Genomic DNA, 25,411 nt, shown 5'->3' with positions numbered 1-25,411 from the left:
ATCTGTGAAGGGATCAGGCTGCTTTCTGCGACAGCTCGGTGCAAGGGTTTGCTCTCAGCCTTGCATCTCCATGTTTTCCAACAGTCGTCCCCACAGCAGCCAGCGCTCTGCTCCTTGGAGGTGATGAACAGCCCAGCAGAGAAAGTATTAGCCCTGGGTTGCCGCCAGGCCTGGGAACTTGGCTCACTTACGTCCCCTATCTGAATGGCTCCTGTCTGCAAGATGGGTCCACAGATGTGTGCCACCTCATGGGGTTGTTACAGGAAGTAAACGAGTCTCTGGGGGCAGACAGCACCCAGGATCTTTATGTGGCAGCCTCTAATGTTCTAAAAATATTCACACCAGTGATTAGACCAAGAGCTTTCTGTCTCAGGCCGTTAATGGTGTCACATCTCATAATCAGGTGTTCTGTGGTGCTTTGATTCTTGCTCCTTCTTGACAGGACAACTTAACCCCATTTCACAGGTGAGGAAACTGAGGCCCACATAGGATACCACTATCTGAACCTGGAATAGAGCCCTCATGTCCTGGTCTCTAGAATTGCCTCTCAGGGTCAGAGCCAGGAATGAGGCTCTGTGAGGGAGACTTCCTTCCACTTTCTAGGGCCTGTGTCCCTCAGTGGGTGGGACTGTGGCAAGAGCTGAGCAGGGATACCTAGTTGATGTGGTACCCCAGAACCTGGAGCCTGGCCTTGAGTGCCCCAACCCTTACATTTGAGGTTCTGGGTCCCGGCTGCTCAGCCTGTTAGCTCACCAGAATCTCGGGAGCCCTGCGGGGTCAGCCACCCACGTGGCCCCAGAGAAGGAACAAGGCTGGCTGCTCCAGGGCTTGATAACCAGAGGGTCCCACTGCAGGGAGGCCCTGCGCAGGACTCTGCGCTCCAGAGGATTCCTGCGTTTCGACAGACACCTCATTATCCCGGTCCCAGCCTCTGTAATCACACAGGCCCACGCCCAGCAGCCATCCCAGGGCCAGGAAATCACTCCCCTCCCCTCCCCCGCCTTCCGCCCACGGCTGCCGATCCAGCGGCGCCTGCCGCCACTCGCCACTCGAGGTGGACCTCCTGCCTGCCTAACGGTTCTCTCTCCTCTGGTTCTCCTCCCCTGCTGCTTGCTCTCGGGGACTCTGAAGTGTGGCTATCCAGCTGGACTGAGTCTCCCAAGAAGGACTCGACAGGTACTGCTCGGTGTGCATGAGCGTGCGTGCATGCGAACACGTGTCCCAGCGCGCATGCTCCGGGGCCGGTGCCCGCGGGCTCCTTGCCGCATGCTTCCTGTGACGTGTGGCAGCCTTTGTCGGCAGCCTCTAGCATTCCCTGTGCCCTCTGCCTGCCAGGCTACCCCTTTTCAGTGCTCAGGTCCAGCCTGGGAGCCCTTTGTGGGGTGCTGCTCAGCAGATGTGCTGCGGCCGCAGGGTGTGTGGGTTGAAGCCCAGCTCTGCCACGTCCTGGCTGTGCGCCTTGGGCGGCTTGCCTGACCTCCCTGGGCGGGTGGAACGCCACCTTGGGGATCCTGGCACACAGAAGGCGCTTGGGCCATGGTGGGCTGCTGTTCTCTTCAGCATTATCTCGTGGGCTGCCTGGTGAGAGGGGTGGGACAGCCGAAGGTGACTCATCTCACCTCAGGTAGTTAAACCAGAGGCAGGGAGCTGAGGTCACCTATGCCAAGCCTGGTTTCCAGAGATCTCGGTGGGGAGCTGGTGATTTGGGACAGAGCATGGGGGGCTGTCCTGTGACTGTGACAGAGGGTGGATCACAGCTCCCAGGACCCAGCAATCCAGATCTTGAAGCTGCCTCTAGCCTGGGGGTTCTCAAGGCTTTGGCCTGCCTGGCCCACATGGCCCTCAGGGACAGGGGCCTTGGCCTGCATCTGGGCAGAACTGGGCCATGGGTCAGGGACTTGCCTTTAGCCTTTGGTCTTGCTGCACAATGGCATCAAAACCTGAACAGCAGGATTTTCAGTGCCTAGAGAGATGATCAAGGGAGGGATGGGTTTTCCAGAATGGTCTTCCATGGGGCCCCTTCATCTCTAAGAGCAGAGATTCAGGCTGGGGGCTTGGAGGAAAAGCAGAAGCATCGAGGGTCAGAGGGGGCTGGGCCGGCTCCAGGGCTTAAAGCCCAGGCCTCAGCCCTCCCCACCACAGCTGTTGGCAGGGAATGGGAGGCCGAAGTCCCGGGAGAGGGGCCAGGAGAAGAGGAGGCAGTGGGGAGGGGAGGGCCCGCTTCCCTTGCAATCATCCTTCTGGTGTTCCCTGTGACGAGGGGCTGGGGCCTGAGCTAATCACTGGGCGCCTGTCCCTTTTTCCCCTCTGCATGAGCCAGTGAGCCACTTGGCCCATAGCAATACATTTTATTCACCAAACGTATAGCTGAGAGACCAGCAGGCCCAGTGCAGCCTGGGAAGAACCACTTTCGAGGGGCTGGAGGGGCTTTGGTGGCATGCCCAGGGTTGGGAGGGTAATGGGGATCCTAAGGTAGAGGCCACCACAGGGCCTGTCTTCTTAAGGAGGAGCCCCGTTGCTTGGAGTCAGAGACCCAGGAGAGGCAGTTTGGCTGGGAGGAGTCAGGGTTGGGGGTCTGAGGCGAGTCAGCAGGTTTCTCAGCCTTGGTGTCCCTGCCTGGAAAGTTGGAGAATTCTGTGAGACAGGAAGCTCAGAGGTGACTGGCTGGTGCTAGAGATTCTAACAGATAAGGGTCCGGGCTGCTTAGTCTGGCATCCACCCCAGAGTGGGCCCAGTGAGCTCTGATCTGGCTCTTTCCAGCTGGCAAGTGCTGGTTGCCTGCCTGGAGGAGGATATGGGAGAGGCATGTCGCGGGGACCCAGCCCTGGGCCTCCCTTCTCACCCTGCTCTTGGTGCCTGTGGCCCTCCCCTGAGCTGCCTGCTGGTTCCGAGGCTCTGCAGAACCAGGATGTCCTTGGCTCCCTGTGATCCTCCATTCCCTCTGTTTGCTTTTTTGCTGGCTGTCTACAGTTTACATGGGACTTAAACCTCTGTAACTTCTCTCCACGCTCAGAACAGCCACGAGGTCCTGCTGTTATCCCTGTGTGCAGTGAGTAAGCTACATCTCAGAGAGGTTAAGTGTCCTCCCTGGGGTCCAGAGCAAGTAAAGGTAAAGCAGGAGTGCAGGCCATATAGCCCATCTCGTAGAATGCCTGTCTCTCATGCTGGAGGCCCGGGTTCGAGTCCCCAGCACTCTGCGATTATGGAAATAACAAACAAACGAAACCAAAGGTAAAGCAGGACTGAACCTCAGACCCTAAGCTTTTGCATGGACGGATCTCATAATGATTGTGTCCTATTCTATGGCACCTGTTCTGGGGTGTCACGGCTCATCGTGGAGACTGTGGAATGAAGCACACAGTCTGGTTGGGCAGCCATGGCCAACAGAAAGTCCAGGAGAAAACAGGAGGGGGCACTGTGGCTAGGGTGATGAGGGAGTCTTCTGCAGGGGCAGAAATGCTGGGGGAGAATTGGGATTGGCAGAAAGAAGGGAAGGTCTTCCAGGCAGGGGCAGGGGCTACAGCAAAGGCTAAGTCAGAACTTTCATAAAATGTTGTCATTGGCACACAGTAGGTGCTCCATACATGCGTTTGGAATCATGAATGTTGCACGAAATGGTGTGGGGTGTCAGGGAACTCGAGCTTAGATCGCAGGAAAGATCAGGCTTGAATTCGACCTTTATTCTGTAGGTAACAGGGAGCCATTGAAGACATTGGAGCAGGGGACTGACTTGGCAGAGGCCTAGCTTAGAAGTATAAGTTGGCAGCCAGCGTTGAGCAGGAGCCAGGGTTCCAGCCAGGTGGGTGTTGGAGGAATACAGGTGTGAGGCAAGGGAAGGACAGGGATCCCAGGGACCTCCCAGAGCCCCAGCAGGCCCAGCACAAGGTCTGCCTCTGACCGAGACTCTACAAAGTCCCCTTCCAACCTGGGGAAGGCTCTGCTCTCTAGAAGGGGTCCAGCCCTCCTCCTGCCTCTGCCAAACCCTTTTCATCTGAACACAAGAGGCTCCCTCCTCCTCCCCTCTGCTCCCTCCTCTGGGCAGACTCCTCCAGCCCCCAGTTTTCCAAGCTGTGGCTGGGAGGGGATCCAGAGCCGCCTCTGGATGACATCACTGCCCACCGGCCGCCTGGCCCACCAAGCAGTTTCTCATCTGGATACCTGCTCCTGGCGCCTGTCCCCCACCCCAGATGCCAGAGAGGGCAAGCCAGGGGCCTGTGTTGGGGGAGGGGAGGGCGGCAGGAAGGACAAGGTTTCTTTCTGTGTCTGTCCCACAACCTTCCGAGTAGCCTCCAGGAAAAGCTGCAGCCTATCCACGTCCTGTAGCTGACGGACGTTCTCCCCTACCTGTGTCCCCGAGTGCCGGCCTTCAGAAGGCTCCAGACCAATTTTCCAGAGGCTGCGGGGGAGGGGCTGGGAGTAGATTTTCTTCCACTTTGGAATCTTGCCTCAGATTTTTCTTGGCTTGGATCAAAATGAGCTGATGTGATCCACTTGCCAGCATCTCCTCTTTGTCCTCTCCGGCATCCTGTCGCCACAGTCTGGGAGCGCCAGCTCCTCTTTGCCTTAGTTTCCCCATCTCCCACTTCTGTCTTCCAGTTCCGTTATCTGGTTTTCCCCTGCTCGTAGGAGAGGCCTGGATCGACTCAACAAACCGCCAGATCCCTCTGTCCTGTGTCTTCCCAGATCATTCACTTCACACAGAGCGTCCACCACCTAATGGGTGCTAGGGTCTGCTCAGCAGAGGTAGCAAGGGTCAGCAAGAAGCCCACACTGCAGTCTCTCTTGAATACCTCCTGTCTGCCAGGTATCCAGGGATAGAATGAGGCAGGGCCCTTCCCTGGAGACCAGGTCCCTGGCACCCCATTGGCCATGTAAGGTGCAAAAGTAAGATCATATGTGGTGGTCAGCCGGGCTTGGGTGCCAGCTGTGGGACTTTAGGAAAATCACTTCCCTTTGTGAGACTCAGTTTGCCCCTATGTAAAATGGGGCGACGGCAGGACCTACTGCATAAGGCTGACATGGGAATCAAACGAGGCAGCACAGGACCACAGTGGGGCACTTTGCCGAGGACTGACCCTGAGGAAGCCGGGACAGAGGCTTGCTGTTGCTGGTATAATTGGGGCGCTCTCGGGACTTGGAAGCTGACGTCCCCTGGGGGCACGGTGGGGGACATCTGTTCGCCCAGCACTGCTGCTGTCCTGCTGGCAGGGCAGGCATAGAAGCTGGCGGCATCTGAGTGCAGGGGCGGGGCCGGCCTGCTGCCCAGCTGTTGGTTGCATTTCTGCCTGAAATACAATCCAGCTCTGGAGGGGCTGCCTGGGGCTTGCATGTGCACACCCATGTGGCACACCTCAGCAGGGCCGGGGTCCTTACTGGGTCTCTAAAGAGCCCTGCTGGGGCTGCAGGGCCGTGCTGCATGCTAGAAAGCCACCAGGGCAGTGGGTTTCTATCCCCTGCAAGGAGGGCTCCCTTCAGGGTTTCCCAGAGTTCCGTGGCCATTCCCCCCCCACCCCCAAAGTTGCCCAGCAAAGGACCCAAAGACCTAAGCAGTGCTTCTCACTCCTGGCTGCACCCCAGAACATGGGGCATGATGGCGTGTCTACAGTATACTTTGGGTCCTGACCCCCTAAACCTGGACCTCTGAAGCTGGTGTTTTTAAGCAGATCCTCAGGTGATTCAGTGCAGCAAGTTGACCATTGTAGTCAAAGAATGACATGCATGGAAACAGACGTCAGGTGGTTCTGTAATGGAAAGAGATGAACTTGAACCTAAAACACAATGGGTGAATGTGGGTCTCTCCATACCAGCTGTGGGAACTGGGGTGAGTCTCTTGCCCTCTCTGAGCTTCTGATTAGTTTGTAAAATGGGAAAAGAAGGGTGTCGTGAGGTGCTGGGCACGTCAGTCAGGCTCAGGAGTATGGGGCCTGTGACCGTGGGTTGAGGCACCAAGGGCCTGAGTGGAAACCATCGGCCACTTCTACAGCTGGGCAAGTGGTGTGAAACCCCAGCCCTCAGGAGATTGGCAGGCATGGTGTTTTGTTTTTGAGACAGGGTCTTACTGTTTCAGATGGGTCTCAAACTCCTGGGGTCCAGTGATCCCCCTGCCTCAGCCTCCCAGGTGCCGGGGCTACAGGTGTGCCCTACCCCAACTGACTGGCAGATGTATAGTTTAAGAAGTGTACTTAGGAATTGCATTTGGGCTGGGAGTGGTCCGGGACGGTTTTCCTGAAGGAGGGCACTTGCCGGTCTTTGGCTTATGTCTCCTTTTTGCTCCTAACAGGGCCTGTAATGTCTTAGGTGTTGGAGATTGTAATAGTTGAAGTGCAAAGAGGTTTGCACAGGGTGTCCCGTCTGCACAGCCAGGGAGCCGAGGTGGGCACCCAGACTGCCCACCTTCCAGTCTGTGCTTGATGAATGTCCCACTGGTGCAGTGGCTGAGGAGGACAGTTTGCTGTTCCAGTTTGCTCTTGGGAGCCTGGGCCCCACCTGCCCTCCCTGGGCTACATCCCCTCAGGTTCCTGAAACTGCTGGAGAGGGTGGCAGGAGGGTGTTGGAGCATGTCAATCCCAGCACTTCAGGGCAGAGGGAGACTGAGTCCACCTCTCTGTGGGGAGAGGACAGCAGCTAGGTCCACTGAGGCCTTCTGGACGCAGGCAGGGCAAGCTGCCTGGGGCTGGTCATCTGTGCCCGGCCCTTGGCGAGCCAGAGGGGCAGGAATGGAGCCGAACTTGAGGAAAAGTTGGCGGGGGGTGGGCTGGGCTCGCCAGCGCTGGCGCTGGGACTTTCTTCTTGGGTTTCAAGTAAACAGTCTGAGCCCTCCTCCCTCCCCTGCCTCCACCCCCAGCTCCTCATTCGACGGGTCTCATGTGTTTCTATTTAAGGGTTGCAAGTAAACCCCACTGATTGGCGGCCTCAAACCCTCTGGACTCCTCGCTGGGCCTGGGCTGTGGAGAAGTTCTCTCCCGCTCTCTCCCTCTCCCGCCTGAGGGGAGCAGGGCTGCCTTTTCTCTCTGGGTTTACAGGGCTTGGGGCAGAAGCAGGGGCCTGCTCCTCCCTCTCTTTCTCTCTCCTGTGCTCCGGCCTCAGCCCTCATGGGCCGCCCACCCGCCCGTGGGGCCCTCCACATAGCCCTGCTGGTCCCGGCGTCTGGAGAGACCACTTGGGCCCCAGGCCTCTCCCCCGGCTACCCCATGCGGGGCTGTGACTAACTCTCCTCAGCAGAAGCCCTTTTCCTCAATTTCCTTGGCCTCCGTCTCTGTCTGTCTCTGTCTCTCTCCTCCCTTCTTCCTGCCCCTGTCCCCTGGCTCCCCATGTCCCCCGGTCCCCGCAGTGTAGCGGGCCGGTGTGGAGCCTTGCTATATGGCCTGTCCTTGGGGACCGGCGAGCTGCGAGCCCTGGCTGCGGGCTGCCCCTCGGAGCAGCACTGGCGACCGAGCAGCCTCCCCCGAGGCTGATGGACAGGGGGCGCCCCGGCCGCGGGGCCATGGCCGGCCGCTGGCTCACCGCGTGCTTTCTGCCCTCGCCAGGTGCCGACACCAACGCCGAGCCCATGATCCTGGAACAGTATGTGGTGGTGTCCAACTATAAGAAGCAGGAGAACTCAGAGCTGAGCCTCCAGGCCGGGGAGGTGGTGGATGTCATCGAGAAGAACGAGAGCGGTGAGTGCCCGGCCATCCGGCCGTGCTCTCGGGGTTCCAGCCTGGCTCCTGGGCCTGGCTGGTTTTTGTTCCCCTCCTCCTCCCCCCACCTCTACAGCTATACGTTATTTCCATCTGGCAGGGAGAGGCCAAGGAGTCTGAAGTTCCCCCTGTTGGTTTGGGCTGCAGGCCAGCAGCTTGCCTGGTGGTGGAAGAATGTCTCCCTGGCTCGGGGGTAATTAACCGGCTTGTGCGAGTACAAGGCCAGGGTGGCAGCCATGGGCATAACTGTTCATCCCTGCTCAGGGACCCCATGCCATCGGAGGCCCCTGGGGAAGGTGGCTTCAGGCTCAGCAGTGCCCAGCAGCATCTTTCCCTGTTGGGACTGTATTCCAAGCCAGGGTCCCGGAGGGAGCAGAACCCGGCCAGCCATGACATCACTGCAGGGTCCAGAGTCCCTAAGGAAGGGCCAGCCCTGTGGGAGTTGGCTGGTGTCTGGTTAGTAAACTGACTGCCCCCTGTTGAGCTAGTGGCTGAGGACCTGGGACGAGAGCCCTGAGGGAAGAAGCCAGGTCCTGCAGCACTCAGTCTGTGGAAGCTGACATAGGGGCCATGCCTACGGTGACCTGGGGACTGCTGGTTCTAAGGTTCTTGCAAAGTGGCCCAGAGTCCCTTGGTGTCTTTGGTAGCAAAAGACATGGCAGATGGAAAAAGGAAATCCTGAGTGTGTCAGTTTTGAGTTGTGGGCCCAGGTGGCCCCTGCAAGGATGGAATGGGCCTTGGACCCAAACCCTTCCTCCCAGTAGAATCCCACAGCCTGCTGGCGGGGGGCGGGGGGGGGGGTCAAACTCGTTCCTGGGCACCTTGTTTCAGTTTCATTTTGCATAGGAGAGGCCCCTGTGCACAGGAACTTCCCTGGATTGTATTTTGTGGACACTCCCAGAGGGGAGGGGCCTGTTCTTTCTTCCCTGTCCCTTTTTGTGTCCCAAAAGGAAGGCAAACCAACTTTTTTTTTCCTTTTGGTGCTGGGGATTGAACCCAGGGCCTAAGGCATGCTAGGCAAGTAGTCTACCACTGAGCTACAGCCCCAGCCCCAGGAAGCCAGAGGACTACTATGACCATTCTGTAGACAGAGTGACTGAGACACAGAGACGGAGGGGAAGGAAATCTTCTGAGAGCCAAAGCAGAACTAGGATGATCCTACGCTCCTGATTCCTGTGCCTCTGGGTGGCAAATAGCTGTAGAGAGGCTGGGGAAATCCCAGCAGGCCTCCTGGGGGAGGCAGGCACAGGCTCCTGCCTCAGGCAGCTTGAGAATGTGCTCTCTGAGAGCAGACCTCAAAGCCTGGGACCTTCATAGACTGTTCCTCTCTCAGAGAAGTCAGGCTCTGTCCTCATGCCTGGAGCCATGGCCAGGGTGAACACTGCCCACCTGGCTGAGCCACATTTCTAGTATAAGGTTTTGATCCTTCACTTGGAGGGACCACCACACTTGTCCCTTCCTGAATGGCTTTGCCTTCAACCTTTGTCACACTGCCAACCCCACCATCTTGCTCCCTAAGGAAGCTGGCATTGCCATGGAGTCTGTCTCTGGAACCCAGTGGGAGGGGTCTCTGGTGGTGAAATGGGAGATACCAGAAGAGTGGGTGTTCACTTGTTCAGGGGCTTACACCTCGTAGAGATAGGGGCCTACTTCTCTGTACAAGGTCAGTTCTTCTTGGAAGTTCTCACCTCCCCTGCCCATCTCACCCACAGCTGTATAACCCTGCAGCAGCAGGAGGTGAGGAACTCCTGGGTCTTTGGGGTCAGCCACTGGCCAGGATAGCAGAGAGGAAACTCCACATAAAAGGAAGTCTGTCCTACTTTAAGATGCCCAGGGGGCTTTGTGCCTTCTCCCTTCCCATCCCATCTCCAGGAGCCTAGGAATACTTGGGAATCCTACATGCAGGAAAGGTGGGTGTCTGTGTTAGACTTGGAAATGGTGCAGAGACCTGTTCCCTATTGCTGTTTGAGGGGCCCAGGTTCCCTGTCTCCCCATCACCTGTGACTGGAGCAGCCTGATCTGGCTCCCTCCCTGGGAGGGAGCTCCTGTCCCTGGAAGCAGGATTCTACCTACCACCTGCTGGCTAGTTGGCTTCAGGCCCTTCTGATTCTCTGGGCCTCAGTTTTCCCTCCTGTAAAATGGAGGAAACCTTGCAGCTTCTTGAAAGCAGGAACTGGAACAGATGACTTCCTTGAGCCCTCTCCTGGGGCTGAACTTGGCCGGGTAACTCAGTAGGGCCCTGGGTGGCAGGTGGAGAAAGCTTTGCTGTGCATGGCTTTCCTGCTTTTCTGGAAGTTCTGTATCTCCTGGGTGGAGACAGCTGCTCAGCTGCAGATGTTTGCACAGAGAACTGCGCGGCCACCCATGCAAACCCACCCTCTCTGTCGCCATCAGAAGCCAGGAGGCCTGGAGTTTACAACCAGAGGAACTAAGTGGGTGGAGGGGAGAAAGGAAGAGGGCCAAACTGCAGATCCTGGGAGGTGGTTCCTCTGGTGGGGAAGCTGGAGCCTGATGGTGGGGAGGGGGAGGGGAGGCATGTTGTGCATCCTGGGAGCTGGCTTTGGAAGGAGTGGTGAGCGAGGCTTTTGAACTCTGGAACAAAGACCCAATTGTGATGCCTTTGACCTGGGACATGGTGGGCACGTTGAGGCATTTACACTGGCCACATTGGGGAAGCAGCCCAGTCAGCACCATCCCTACCTCCCTGGGCCTCCCACTGGGTGCCAGGTCTCTGCCTGTGTGCCTTCTCACTTAGCTGGCAGTTCCTCAAATAGAGGGTCCATAGAGGCAACCTGCGACCTCTGGTTCTGCCTTGTCAGAGTCCTCTGGCTGGGACCTCAGCCAGGAAGTGCTGTGGAGGTGTGGGCACGCCAGTGCTCTGCCTGGAAGGTGATTCCGAGTTCTCAAACAATGAGCACTAGGTGCCAGGCCCTGCAGTTCACAGAATCATTCCACCAGAATCGTGGAACAACCCCATGTGGCCACAGGAGGCACTTTAACTGTTTTGTGGCTCAAGTAACAAAGAGGCTAAGTAATTTCCCAAAGAGTCCAAGAGTTAGGATCTCTCCCCACTTCAGATCCCTGGGAGAGGCTGAGAATGGGCTGCGCCCAGGTGGCAAGTGGGCTCAAGTCGCATTGGTGATGCTGTGGTGGGGGACAGACAGGCTGATGAGCCAATGCAGGACTCCCAGGACCATCCTTGCCAAAGGGTGTCTCTGAGGCCCTTCTGCCAGCATGGTGCTCAGAGGGAGTAGGAGTTCATGATGCTAGTTGATTCTTTGAACTTGAAGGCAGGCGACTGCTGAAAAGATCTCAGGAGGAGGATGTATGCCCAGCACTAAAGATAACCCATCCCGGGACATAGATAGTTGGAAGTCACAGGTTCCCAAGAGCAGGACCTGAGTAGTTTTAGGGAAAGTGTTTTTGATTAAACAGAGCCTGGGAGACCCTGTCAAGAAAGGACACTTTTTTTTTTTTCTCCATTCATCACCAGGGTCACATATAGCAGAGAGATTGAACAGCCTTGTTAGCTCTGCCACCCTGCAGAGACGTCTCCTTTGTAGAGCATTCTTGTGCCTCAAAGACCACATTGGCTTCACCCTCCAGCAAACAGCCATCCTAACATTCGGCAGGGTGAAGGTGCCAGGGTCCTGGTTGCTCTGATCTGTGTTGAGCAAAACTGCTTCCAACTTTCCAGAACTATTTCTTCCTTCTCAGGAATACAGGCCAGCACAGGAAGTGGGAAGATGAGTCAACAGAATTTTTCCTGTCTCAGCTTTCTTCCTCTTTGTTTATTTCCTGGCACTGGATGATATTCTGGGGCTTCATATACACTTCCTGGGAAGCAAGACATTTTGAGCTCCCCTGGTCCATCTACTTATTTTATGAGTAAGAAAACAACCTTGAAAATCTTTGATTCCTCCAAAGTCAGCACTTTGGTCTCAGCTGAGTTGTGAGCAAAGGATAGAAATGTACTATCTTGCTCAACAGATTATTGAAAGGATGCAGGGAAATCTCACTGAAATCAAGGATGAGAAGTCCCATCCTCAGGAGGCTGGGACTGGGAACCAGAAAGTCTATACAAGCCAAAAGAAGCTGCTCTTGTCTCTGTCTCTCTTGGTTTCCAAATGGATTGAAAGCAGAGCTGTGCTCTTCTAAATGCAGACCAGCCTTCTTCTCTTCTTCAGATAGCAGCTGTTTACATGGTGTTGATTTGTTAGCATCAGACTCTCTGTGATAGCTACCAGTTACCAATGATAGCTTCTGGTTCTCTGAGCCCACAATTTTATGTTGGAGCTGGGCAGTGACATACACCCATAGTCTCATGTACGTGGGAGGCAGAGACAAGTGAATTACTGGAGCCCATGAGTTCAAGACCAGCTTGGGCAACATGGTAAGACCCCCGGTGAGACCCCCATCTCTGAAAAAGAAAAAAAATTTTTTTTGAAGTTTGTGTCTAATTGATTCCCAGTTGGCCAATGAATTGGCAGACCTCGGATCACATGTCCAACCCTGGTCCAGTCACCTGTGGTTAGGAGAAGCCTCTCAAAGCATAATCATGGCTACCTCTTCAGCAGGGGCTGTTGAGGGCAGGTTTTAAAGAAGAGAAATATCGGGAAGGAGGGTGAGGTATCCAAAAACAGTGGTTTCTACCATTTACTTGTTTAGTAGCTGTGTATAGTGGAAACAGCAAAGAATCTGGAATTCAAATACCGGATTTAAGATGGAAGGATATGGGTTAGGGATATAGCTTGCCTAGTGTGCACAAAACCCTGGGTTCGATCCCCATCACCTAAAAAATAATCTAAAATATCTAATGCTAACTATGTGATATATGTAAGAATTAATTTGTTTCCTCCTAGTAAAAAGGGATAGTGATAAGTACCACCTGAGTTTTCTATAAGAGTAAAATATAATGGATGTACAATTCATTAATTTGTTCATATAGTTCATCATTTTTGAATACTTCCTTTGTCCCAGGCCCTGTGCTAATTGGATATATACCCAAAAGGTTCTTGCCTTTATGGATCTTAAATACTAACTGATGTGAGCACTTAAGGGGTGAACCCTGTCATGAGGGTGAGATTGTTTTAGACTTTCCATTGCCTTAAGTGAACTCTAGGTATGTCCTCTGTGTCTTTTGCTTAGATTCTGTGTTCCTAAAGAACCTCTTCAGGGCTGGGGAGATAGCTCAGTTGGTAAAGTGCTTACCTTGCAAGCACAGGGCCCTGGGTTTGATCTCCAGCACCACCAAAAAAAAAAAAAAAAAAAAAAAACCACTTCATTCCCAGTTCAAGCTTTCAAGCTACACTGTTCTTAGAAAATGGGTGTAAAGATAAGTATAGGCTGTTTCTAGAAAGGTAGGTTTATTGCAACTGCATTGCAGATAAGTAAACTAGCATTCTTATCTCTGAAACAGCCTTGAGGTAGTTTGATTCCCATGACCCGTCTCCATTGGGAGGTCCTAATGGCTTGCCATCAGACCTTATTCTCTGATAGCTGTTCTCTTCCTAATTACACCACATGTGTCCCTGCTGGGTCTCCCTAATCAGCAAGTCCCAGGTCCGTTCTGTTCTGAGACCATCTCTGCTGTGCCGCTTAGCCGTGTCACAAAGCTGGCTGGAGAGGAAAAGGTCTTGGGGCATAAACCCCAGAGCAGAAGTGGACATCCTCATTTGAGGCTTCAGTCCAGCTCTGTTCATCCAAGGATAGAGACTGTTTTGAGAATAAGACTGCAGGTTCGCCTAGCAATTAAGAACATGGACTTCAAGTTAGATAAGCCTGTTTTGTTGTTGTTGTTGTTGTTGTTTGATACTGGGGATTGCACCAAGGGTGCTTTATCACTGAGTGACATCCCCCAGCCCTTTTTATTTTTTATATTGAGACAAAGTCTCAGTAAGTTGCTAAGGCTGGCCTCAAACTTGCTATCCTCCTGAGTAGCTGCGGTTACAAGCATGCGCTCCCATACCCAGTGATAAGCCTGCTTTTAATCTTGACTTCATGACTCTGGGAAAGTTTCTTGGGTCCCCTAAGCATCAGTTTCCTTGCCTGTAAAAGGGGAATAATTGCTCCCACAACTTTAGTGTTGGTATATGCTGATTCAAAAGGAATTCGGTGCTTAGGGCCTGGGACACAGTAAGCACTCAATGTATGACAGCCCTGGTAAGGCCACTGGACTGGGGCAGTTCTGACAGTTTTCCCACCTGCCTGAGAACAGATTGCACCCAGTGGTTCTAAGGATGCTGTCAAACCTGCTGGGGACCAGAGCCACCACCCTGGAGCTCAAGCCTCATTGAGGACCCAAGAGCAGCCTCAGGGTACCGGGGACTTCATGCAGGGCTAGGAAAGGAGAAACCCATTGGTGACACCCTCATGCTAGCTGTCCCTCAGTGACTTTGTCACATGACACAGAGCTAAAAAGCCAGGGGAGAAGGCTAGCATAGTGGAGAAGGCCACCAGAGGAGGAGGCCTTGGAGAATGAAAGGGTTCTAGTAGGTTAAGAGGGGCATACAGGACAGTGGGCCAGGGACAGCAAAGCAGGCATGTAGGTACCTGGGACAGAAGAAAATTGGCAGCTGGAAAGCTGTGGGTAAATTAGCCACCAAAGCCTGTGAGCAGCAGAGCCACCGGAGGAGTAGTGTTTGGAGGAGGCCATCCTGGCTGTGGCAGGAGGGCACAGTGGTGATGTGGTGGCAACAGGAGACTCTGGAAACTGCTTTTTCCTTGGCCATATCTGCTGGGGCTGCGGTCAGAGAGGCAGCCAAGGGTTTGTCAGCACTGAGCACTGCCAGCCACCTGCCTGGAGCCAGCTGCCCGGTGACCTGGCCAGTCAGCAGGCAGGGGAAGCTCCGGCTGCTTGGCTTCCACCTGCTCCGTTGGGCAGGTGGGGCTTCCGGTCACCCCATCCTGATGTTGACTCTGTGGACACGCCCCCTACCCAGACCTACCTTTGACAGGTGCCCAGTACACAGGCAGCACTAGAGACCTCCTAGCCACCCCAACACATGTGCACACACTCCCTTTGTCCCCAGAACAAATGATAGGTCTCGTCCCCTACTGAAGCACAGGGAAAACATCCCCCCATTTCCTCTATTCTTACAAACACTTCAGCAGAGTGTAGTGCAGACTCTTTCTGGGGAGTATAATTTGTCAGGACCTCAGGGAATCTGGGCTGAAAAGTTGCCCCTTCCTTGTCCTTTCTCCAGCGTGTCCTGCGGCCGCTTGATATTACACCCTTCGGCACTGGCGGTAGTTGGGGGCAACCCAGGGTAACCACCCATGCCCCTATCAGCATCTTTTCAGATTCCATAACCTCATCCTCTGGGTTCCCAGTGCTGAGCTAGAATCCTGGCCTCATAGTAGGGAACAAGAAGGGTGACCCAGTTAGCTCAGATGCCCGGCAGAGTTTGCAGGAGCCAGTGTCCCCTAGGGACACTCAAGCCAAGCTCTTGAGTCTCAGAAAACGGAGGGAAGTCTTTGGCTCGTATAACCCCACGGCCATTTCCACCTCTGTTTGAAATGTGCTATCTCAAACTATTATTTTGGTTTTGTTTAATTGTTTCAGCCCACAGTTCCCCTGTCAGCTGGGCATTGCGCAGTCTCATGCTAAAATTCATTTGCCTCCCCTAAGCTTTTATTGGAAGGAAGTGGCCCAGGAGCACCGGAGGAGATGAGGGAGAGCCAGAAACAGAGGAAGTCTGCCAAGGACTGGCCGTAAAGGACCAGTCTGCACGTGGGGGTCTGAGACCAGCGTGCCGTAGCCGAGTCCTCTCCTTTAAGGATCTGGCCTGTCGGCATCACCATAGGCTGCCCTTGGGTTACGGTGTCCTGGAACCTAAGCACGTGGCCAGAAGCCTACATGTCTGTTCTCTCAGACTCCCACTAGGAGGGCCACCTGGGGAAAAGCCTGCTCCTGCCAGCTAGTAGAAGGTTTTGGATTTTCTCAAGGTGCTCTCTTTCTGAATCACAATATTTTATGTTTTACAAGATAGAGAATCATGCAGATTTTAAAACATCTTGGTAAGAAGCAGGGTGGAGATTGCCATTCTGTCTTTCCAAGGAGGAAGCTAAAGCCCAGAGAGGTGAGGTGACTTGCCCCAGAGTTGCACAGGAAGGGAGGCAAGGGCTTGCTTCAAATACTGAGCTCTGTCCAATAGTGGGAGACCTGAGTGCTTTCACTGTGGATTTTATTTCTTCATAAAGCCAAAGCCCTAAGAGCTTTGCAGCGTGTGTTCCCCAGGCCTCTGAGAGCCAGAAAACAGGTCAATCCTGCTAAAGCTCTCACTGGAGTAGGGAAAAGGCCAAGAGGCTGCAGGTCAGGGGGAATCTGAAGGAGAAGGAAAACACATTGACTCAGTTTTGAGCAAGAAAGTTTCACAAGTGTCCCACTTTTGGCTCACAGGGTCCTTGGGGAGGGTACCCGGCCTGCATGGGTGGGTGGGTCTGCTTATCAGGGCATGAGGGTGGAGTGCGCTGTGCCTTGCTGGTGCTGGTCGGGGCTCCATCCCATGCTGCCTTCCCCTTCATCCAACCAAACACACCCATCCTGGCCCCTTTCCCCAGCCCCACGTCACCCAAAAATGACCTGCAGTCCAGCCCCTTTCCCTCCCCACACCTCAACATTTAGACCTCAGGGACAGCTTCCATAGGATGCAGTTTGCTCAGTCAGTCAACAAACAGAACACCTACTGTGTGCCCTGGGGCACAGCAGTGTTTTCCCATTGCTGAAACTGACAGCTTTCTAGGGTTCTTCTCTACCTGCAGAGTAAAAACCCAGATGCAATAAGTCCTCTATGTCGCCTGCACTCCTACAGTGCACGAGGCAGAAACCTCCATGTTGCTACCACAGAAGGGTGGGGCTCCGAAGGACAGCGGTAGGTTCGTGAATGCTTGGGGTGTGTCTGGTCTGGCGGGAGGGACGGCTTCTGGAGAAGGTGAGCCCTGACTGGGTGCAGGCCCGTGTGGCCAGCAGGGCCACAGAAGGCAGGAGCGATCTGGTCAAGGGATGGTTGCTGTCCACAAGAAGATGGTTCACCTGGCCCTGGAGGGGCCTCAGATGTCAAGTGCAGGGAACTTCTCCCCTGTCCCTCCCCACCATGAGAGAGGAAAGGAGGCCTAGGAATGGGAAGTCACGTGCCCGAGGCCAGCTTTGTGCCAGTCGTCGGCTCTGGGCCCTTGGTGCCATGGGGGCTGCTGAGGCCCCGAGGAGAGCCGCAGCACACGCCAGGGAGGGCAGCACGTACTCAGGGCCTCTGGGCCACTCTCCCTACTGAGCTGTGCTCCCCATGCTGGGCCCTGCAGCCTGCGGCTAAGCCTGGAGAACACGGACCCACTTCAACGCTACTTCTCACGGCTGGGGTCAAGCTGGGGGAGAAGCGACGGTGCCATCCAGGGAGGGGGGCTGCCCCATGGCTGGCTGGGAGCCCCCCTCAGACACAGGCTCTGCCTCCTCGGCCTTTTTTGTTCTCCCTTCCCCAGGCAGGGGGCGTGGTTGCTGTTGAGGTTGGCCGGGCGTCCAGTTCTGGTGTTTCTGGACGCTGTCTTGTCTGTTTTCTGTACTTCTAATCAGTGCTTGCACAAGGGCCCAGTTTCTCTGGGTTCAGCGTGTTCCCCATCTTGAGACTGCGGCAGGATTTTAAGCTGCTGTGATAGGGGCTGTGAGGGTGGGTAGCGAGCAGGTGTGACAAGGACAGAGGGCCCGGGGTCCCTTTACCAGCACCTGCAGTGTTGACTACAGGTTTCTCTCTTGCCTAGCTTGACCAGAGGACCTCAGTGTCTGGCAGCTCTGGACACGCACTTCTTGCTTGAGGGATCACACTTGGCAAGAGACCAAGGGTGTCGCGTTAATGGGCGGAATGGTTGGCGTCCCATCGTGGAAGGAACCCAGGCTTTGCATAAGAGGATCTTGGTCAATTTAGGCTCCAAACTGAGCCACCAACCAGTCAGGAGACCTCAGGCAAGCCACTTTGCTCTCTGAGCACCAGCTGTCATCATCGGAGGACCAGAAGTGTGATGAGGAGTGACAGCAGTGGCCCTGGTTGCTTTCCAGAGACCAAGGTCCCCATCCCCCTGATTGTGCTCTTACCAAGCGGGGCCAGAAGCAGCCCCTTCATCTGCCTGGCCTGGAGCTCCTAAGAGTCCCTCTTGCCCCTGGGGCTCTGGAAACAAGCCGGTCAGCACAGAGGAGCAAGCAAGGGGAATTTGACCGTGTCGGGCAGCCTTCAGCCAGTCACCCAACTGCCAAATGGGTCAATGGCTGCAAATGTCCCTGGGTTTGTAATGATGATCACAGGATGGTGGATTCCTGGACACCTTCGGTATGGGCTTTGTGAGGCCAAATGCTTTACAGATTAAATTTCCGGAGAAAGAACAGCTGAGCAGTAGTCTCGAGCTTCCCTGAGCCACCTCTGTACTAATGCTGCGGAAAGGTGTTGGTGTGTGTGTGTGCCTGCGTGTGTGCGTGGGAGTGGGTTTTTCCCTAATTAAAGGGGGGTGGTTTAGGCAAAGGAGGAAGGTGGTCAGTCTCCTGTCCTTCAGTTTGCTCGTGCTTGTGTTTTCCAGGACAGTGCCAGGAACAGAATATGTTGAGTGTCGTGCAATTTCATGATGGGGGTTTCGGGTGGCCTTCCCTGCACCCTGCCCCCTTAAAATAGTGTTTTGAAGGGTTGCCCTGGAGAACCACTGAAAGCAAAGGGACTGATGAATGTCTTTGGTCATGTCACATGAGGACAAAATTCTCCGAGTGAGGGAGGGTGTCTCTGTCATCAGCAATGCTGCAGGGATCCAGGGCTTCCCCAGCCAGAAAGCCAGTGTAGGATCTAATCACAAACAGGCCAGCATCAGTTACAACCAGAAATAGTGCTTTAGACTCTTGGCTTTGATGGGGAGGAATGCAGTTTTCCCCAGCCCCTCCCCCATCCTCCTCAAGTTAAATGAGATCTGTGAAAGCCATACTCTGGGGCTTAGAGAGGCCAACATTCAAGCCAGAGAGGGGTTGCAAAGGCCAGTGATGGAGGACTCCACTGACCCCCACTGGTATTGGGGTTGGAATTCACCTGACCCCCATTCTTCCTTGAGGTGAACTGGGGAATCCCATTTTCCTAGTCTCTCTCTCTCTCTTTTTTTTTTTTTTGGTACCGGAGATTGAACTCAGGGGCACTCAACCACTGAGCCACATCCCCACCCTTTTTATATTATATTTAGAGACAGGGTCTTGCTGAGTTGCTTAGGGCCTTGCTGAGTTTCTGATGCTGACTTTGAACTTGTGATCCTCCTACCTCAACCTCCCAAGCCACTGGGATTACAGGTGTGTGCCTCCATGCCCCAAATTTCCCAGTCTTGTCTTCCAGGGGCCTGTCCGCTCTGGCTTGCCCACCAGCCAAGTGTCCAGGTGTTTTCTGCACGTTGCTGTGCACTTTCACTGTATGGGAAAGCAGGTAGGGAGGAGGTCAGATGAGAGTATCAAAGAAAATGGCTCAGCACATTGGAATATTGGGGCTTCATCCCTTATGGCTCCAGTCCATCTCTAGGGGCTGCTGCTTCTCACCCTCTTCCCCTTCCTCACCCAGTGCCCAGGCAAGCCTCAGATCAGTTCTGCCCTGCTTGGACATCATTAACGCTGCTCCCTGGAGGCTTGGCTTTGTGTAGGGCTTGCTTCCCTGGCTTTGAGGGGATAGCATGGGCCTTGTTGACCTAGAGTGGAATTGTAGCTGGCTGTTCCTTAGAGGAGAGAAAAGAAGTTCACCTCATCATCCAGCTTTGCACTAGAAGAGTGAGCATCCAGGGACCGGCCTCACCGACCCCCTTATGAGTATTTACCCTCACCTTGTGCTGACAGCCAGACACAGACTCATCTTGACTCTAAAGGGCCTTAACTCTCAGTGGGGCCAGAGCGACTTGTCAATACTGATGTGGTAGCTGGAAGGAGAATTCTGGATCTCAGCTTTAAACTACCCTCTATGCCCCCATCTCTCAGCCCTCATGGCGTTATCCCACCCGCCTGGGACCCTGGAGGAGAAGAAACTCCATTCTAGAAGTGACTCCCAGGTCGGGGGCTGATGGAGTCTGAGCCAGGTTGGGCAGGTACCTGATCCAGAGACCTGGGCATAGAGATTGGGGGATGGAGACATCCATGTTCTGGTCTAACAGACAGGTCAGAGCTGGGGAGCTGTGACCGATGACATGATGTGTGATATTGCCCACTTCCTGTGGAATGAAGTTGTAGTGTGCCTGGCTGAGACCTGTGACTTCATGAAGGCGTCTAGGACCTGCCACTGCCAAAACATATTTAAAGGTGGGGAATGCTCACGGCCCTCCCACCTTCTGTTATCAGACTCTTCCAGGCCTCCCACCCCAGAACCCCTTCTGGAATATAGTCTCTCCTCCCAGAGCATCCCATCCCAGGATGCAGATGAGAGGCAGTATGAGACACAGGCTAGGTCAGTGACTTCCCCCAGCTTCCTACCCCATCTCTGTCCTTGGGTAGGGTGTTGATTAATCTGAGCCTTATTCAGGATGTAGAAATCCAGAACCAAGTAAATAAGTGAGCATGTAGTCAGGAGCTAGAGATCAGACTTTCATGTGCCAGTTCTTGCCCCAGCCTTTATCTCCTGCTGTGTTCAGACAGGGTGAACAAGGAAGATTGATGCCCATCTTCATGGAGCAGATGGGCCGAAGGTGGAGCTGATACTTATCTGCTCAGACTCCTCCCAGGGAGCTTTTTTCTTTGTACTAGGAATTAAACCCAGGAGCGCTTAACCACTGAGTCCTATTCCCAGCCCCTTTTATATATATGTTTTGGATACAGGGTCTTACCAAATTGCTTAAGGTCTTGCTAAATTGCTGAGGCTGGCTTTGAATTTAAAATCCTCCTGCCTTAGTTCCCCAAACTGCTGGGATTGCAGGTGTGTGCCATCATGCCCCAGCCCCAGGGAACCTTCTTTTTGTCACTTCCCTTCTGCTGTTGGGGTTGGGAGCCACCAGGGATTGGCAGGGTAATGTGGGAAAAGCTGCATTCCTCATTGGTACTCTTAGGTGTTCTTCAGTACTGCCTGGCCAATCACTGTGGCAGATCTCTAGAATGAACTGGATAGACTCTGGGGCTTGTGAACTAAGGGAGTTACTGGGTTGAAGTGACCTTTTCTCCATGGGTTAGGTAGGATCGGTACTAAATCTGTTCTTGGGAACCAGGAAAACATATTAGTGCCTAGAGTTAAAAGAGATGGGAAGGAAAATAGGACAGAAAGAAGCTCAGAGAACCCATTCCTAGATCACCACAGACAACCCCAGTGAAGTTCCAGGATAATCATCTGGGGACAAGGGTGTTTAGGGCTCAAATTGAATCCATTTGCTGCTTTCTGAGGACTTCATACCAGAAACACGTGGGAAAGGCAAGCAAGGGATCAGAGAAGTACCTCCTCCACGTCGGGCAGGGAGCCGGACCCCTTCTGTCCTGTAATTCTCTCCATGGCCCTGCACAGTACAGTAGCATGACCTCTGTTGTACAGATCAGAAAACTAAGGGCCAGAGATTTCGGGTCATTTTTCAGGTCTTCCCCATACACTCCGCTGCCTCCCGGTAACTCCCAGGGCTCTCCACAGCATAGGGCATCTTGGCGAGGGAGCTGGTTTTGGTGTAGCTGTCTGCCCACTGCCCTCTGCAGGACAGGTCCTGGGGCAGCCCATTCCAGAGCATCCAGCAAGGAGGAGGGCGCTGTGGGAGGCCTGTGTCTGGTCTCTGTAGCTGCCTCAAATGGGCTTGGGAGAAGCCTCTGTGGTGTCCCTCTGCATTCCTCCAGGAACCCCTCCCAGAACAGAGTAGGCTTGTCCGAGGTGACTGGCCTGCGCGGCCTCCCTGAGCTTTGCTTTTCCATTCCTGTGAGGGGAGAAGCCCAAGAGGAAATGGCCCAGTCAGGTATGGCAGACTGCAGGAATGTGAGCTCTCGGGCTGGGAGTATCTGCCCCCTGGGTGATCTGGGGCCAGACGGACAACAGCAACAACCATCTGCCTGCCTCAGGTTCCTGAGGGGAGGCCCCCTGCGTGACCTGGGGTGCTGGAAGTCAGTTATTTCCCCAAATTGAGGGCCTGGAGGAGGGAACACTGCCCAGGGAGAGCAGCTGCACTGGATTCTAGCAGGCGAAGCACCCCCCGCCCCGCCCCCAGCCAAAGGGATGAGAGCAGAGGAGAAGATGCCCAGAGCTGACCCCACACTGACCCCAGGAGCTGCGCTTGAGAGATCCTGAGGACAAGGAGGTAGGAAGACCTGGAATGGCTCGAGAGAAGCCTGGGTCAGTCTGTCATCGCATTTCATTCTCAACAGCTACTTATTAGGCTCCTTCTTTGCCCAAAACACCAAGCCAGGCAGCATCATGACAGGATGCCCAGCTGAGCAGGACCCATCCTTTATCCTCAGAGAGCTCCTGGGCCAATTGGTGGACATGGCCAACTCAAACCTCAGGTCGTGGTGTTGGGGCAGCTCAGGGTAAGAAATCTGAGGCCAGCTGGCAGGTAGTTACCAGAACGACAGAGAGGAGGTAACTTGAAGAACAGGACTGAATACAGTGATGAGTCAGAGAGACCAATACATTTGGAACCTTCTGAGACCTGCTGGGTCAAGAAGAGTAGGATAGAGACCATTTCCCTCAGGTCTCATGAAAGGCTCATGTCAGATCCCACAGTCACTGGGTAGCCACCCTGCAGTTAGTGTTTGGCCATTCTGCTCCTCAGTTTCCCTGTCTATAAAATGGGAATAATATCCAAACCCACGTATCTGTTGGGAAGTTAACCATGAAGGAAAATTGTCAAGTGAAGTATTCATTTTCCTTTCCTTTTCTCTAAATGGCAGGGATGGGCTAGCATCCAGGCCAGGCAGTAAGTTATCTCTGGGGGAAAGTTAGAAGTCCATTGGATTCCTGAAATTACATGGAGTAATAACCTTTCCACTCCCCATCTGCCATCAACCTGGAGATTTTTCAAAGCATTTTTCCATTCATCTTTGAGTAACTCTGAGTGTCAGAAGGACAGGTGGCTTTGTTTTGGTTTTTCAAAAGGAGAAAAGGTAAGTAGTTTGCACAAGAACTCCAAGCTTGCTGCTGGTGGCTAAGTTGGAGGTCAACCAAGGGGCTGCAGATCCTTAACCCAGTGCTTCTTCCAAAGCAGGATCAGTGTTTCCCTGAGAGTGGGTCAGGCAGCGGTGTACGACACATTGGATTCCATCACCGTTTTCCTTTCACTACGCGTCGGGTCAAGGGAAAAGTCCCCATTTGGACGCCTGTGTAGTCAGTGCCTTTATAACAATGACCAATGTCCTTTTTTTTTGGTTGATTAAGAGAAAATCTGGCTCAGGCTTAGTATCTTGCTAGAACTTGCCTTCATATCTTGCTGAACCTGATGACATCATTGCTTCGTTTCATTTTATGCATTTTTCCAGTTATCTTCTATTTATGCCAAGGGGTCCTGGTTTTCCATTCTGTCTAGCACAGGAAAATGGCTTTCTGAAAAGCATATTTACATTTGTTAAAGTCAGTTTAAATAAACACACTAAGGAAACACCAGTACAGGTGTTACTCAGGCTAATGTGCTGGTTCCCTGCGAGTTTGGGAAATGCAGAGTTAAAGGACCCTAAGTGGGACACTTTCTCCTGAGCACTCTCCATGTCCCACAGTCTCCTAGGGTGACACCAGTGGCTCCCAAATTCCAACTGGGAAAGGAGCCTGGAAAAGCATTGGCATTCGTGGTGGCTGCTCCCCACACCATGCAGAAGAATCCACGTTGTCGGAGAGCCGTTGACGTCAGGCGGTGCAGAGCTTTTGCAAGCCCTCTATTTAAAATTCCCCAGAAATTAAATAAGGAGGGTTGGAAGGAGGAATGCCCTCAACAAATTGTGGAGCGGGTTTGTTTTGTTTATGGGGATGGTCTTTAAAGTTGCAATTGCCCCCGTTTTATTTTTGCCCAGTTGAAGAGCGGCTGAACTCAGCTTCAAGGGTGGGGAGGGTTGTCAGCCTCCAGCTTTTATTTGGAACCAACTCCGTTCTGGGGCCAGGAAGCTTCCATTTTTAGCAAAGAGAGAAAAGAGAAGAAAGGTACAGACTTGTCCATGTATACTTCTTAGACGCTGGAGAGAACTCACTCAAAGAATAGGGATAACCCTTTAGTTTTCCAGTGACCAGTGACAACTGCAGGACCTTTGGAGCCTCTTCTCCACACCACATGTCAAGCATGACACAGGCGCATTGCTAGACAGGCACTTTCCAGGCTTGCCTTTTCTCCCCTGTGCCCCGGGGAGACCGTGGGACCTCAGATTCGCCGCTCCCCCGTGAGACAGCGAGTCCCTTCAGCCTCTTCCTTGGTGAATAAGCAGGCATCATTCTGGTTCCATGTTTGTTTCCTGAAATCCCTCCCCATGGTGGTCCCTGTGATGACCTCTGGCAGCATGTGTGTGTGTTGGTGGGGCGGGGGGTTCCGCAACCCTGCTGCCTCACAGTGAGAACGGTAGATGAGTTTTATTCTCTTCCAAGCCTTGGGGTTCAACTCAGCTTCATGTCCCACATTTGTTAAGCCATCAGACACACCTCCCTGGGCTGCAGGCGGCAGCCTGGTCTCCTGCGTCCTCTGCATACATCAAGAGGCTGCATCAACTGACCTGTGCCGTCTAGGTGTGGGGAAGTGCACTTGAAGATGTTTGTTTGCGTGGTGGCAAAGTTGTCTCAACACAGTTCTCTGAACTCATCTCCTTCGTTAAGTGACACATGACAATATATATGTATATATGTCTATAGCCTTGGAATATGTGGTTCAAGGATGTGGCCAAGATTGCTTGTGACGGGGTATCTGAGGTTGGAGAAATGCTGATCCCAATTCACTCGTGCTTGGAAAAACCCTTGGATGAGATTTTATGCCCAAAGCCCCTTCAGCCTGGCTGTCCTTGCCGTGTGGGCTCAGAGGAGAGGTGACTTGGAAATGGGCCTGAAACCCTCCTGTCAGCCCCCTCCTCTTAGTGGGGGCCGGGGGTGTACATGCCATGCCTCTGACTTGCCTGAGACTTGGGCTGCTTGGTAGACACCAGTGGAGTGGAGGAGAAGCCCGCGATGGCACTGATTTCCTTGACTTGTCTAAGAGACGGGGATTTGAGGGACTAGTCAGATGAGCAGGTGGTGCTGGTCTCTGTGCCGAGGAATGAATGGCTGGAGAGGCTTTTGAGGGTAACCGAATGATTGCTATGCAGGGTGTCAAGTCCTGGGTGCTAATTCTGGCGCTGCCCCACCTAACCTTGCTCCTTACCTGGTACCTGCTAAGGGAGCCTGAGATTTAAGAGACTCAGGAGGAGGCAGGCGGACTTCTCCCTCCAGGCCTGTTGGACTTCAGGTCCTCAGAAGTCCTTGCTCATCCTCACTGCCAAGTGGGTGAGCCCCACAACTCAACAGCTCGGCTTGCCCTGGATACTCCCCATTTGCTTCACATAAAATCTTGGCATAATTATTAATAGCATGACTTCGTTTGCTCAGAGTTTGGACAGTAAATTATAAGAGCACTAGACTAGCCAGGTGCAATGGTGCACACCTGTAATCCCAGCTACTCAGGAGGCTGAGTCGGGAGGATTGCAAGTTTAAGGCCAGCTGGGCATCTTCCCTTCTCAAAATATAAAATTTTTAAAAAGGGTTGGGGAACCTATCTCAGGGGTAGGGCACTTGCCTAGCATGCCTGGGCCCTGGGTCCAATCCCCAGCACTACAGTCA

The 25,411-nt window shown here is 53.8% G+C and overlaps 1 protein-coding gene across 3 annotated transcripts in view; it reads left to right on the top strand.

The window, feature by feature from the left end:
* The window catches only part of Sh3pxd2a (SH3 and PX domains 2A), a 225,410-nt gene that overhangs the window by 160,983 nt on the left and 39,016 nt on the right, over positions 1–25,411 (top strand). For 2 of the 3 annotated variants that reach the window (XM_047552629.1, XM_047552630.1), the window contains one exon: positions 7,527–7,658. In XM_047552629.1, coding sequence (XP_047408585.1) covers positions 7,527–7,658 — 132 coding nt within the window. Of the gene's footprint in view, positions 1–1,131; positions 1,177–7,526; positions 7,659–25,411 lie in introns of all 3 variants that reach the window. The other variant, XM_047552631.1, reaches the window with a different exon arrangement.

The sequence above is a fragment of the Sciurus carolinensis genome, chromosome 5, assembly GCF_902686445.1.
Source record: "Sciurus carolinensis chromosome 5, mSciCar1.2, whole genome shotgun sequence".
In the NCBI taxonomy this organism is placed as follows: domain Eukaryota; kingdom Metazoa; phylum Chordata; class Mammalia; order Rodentia; family Sciuridae; genus Sciurus; species Sciurus carolinensis.
Note: the sequence above shows the minus strand (reverse complement) of the source record. Positions and strands in the feature narration are given on the sequence as shown.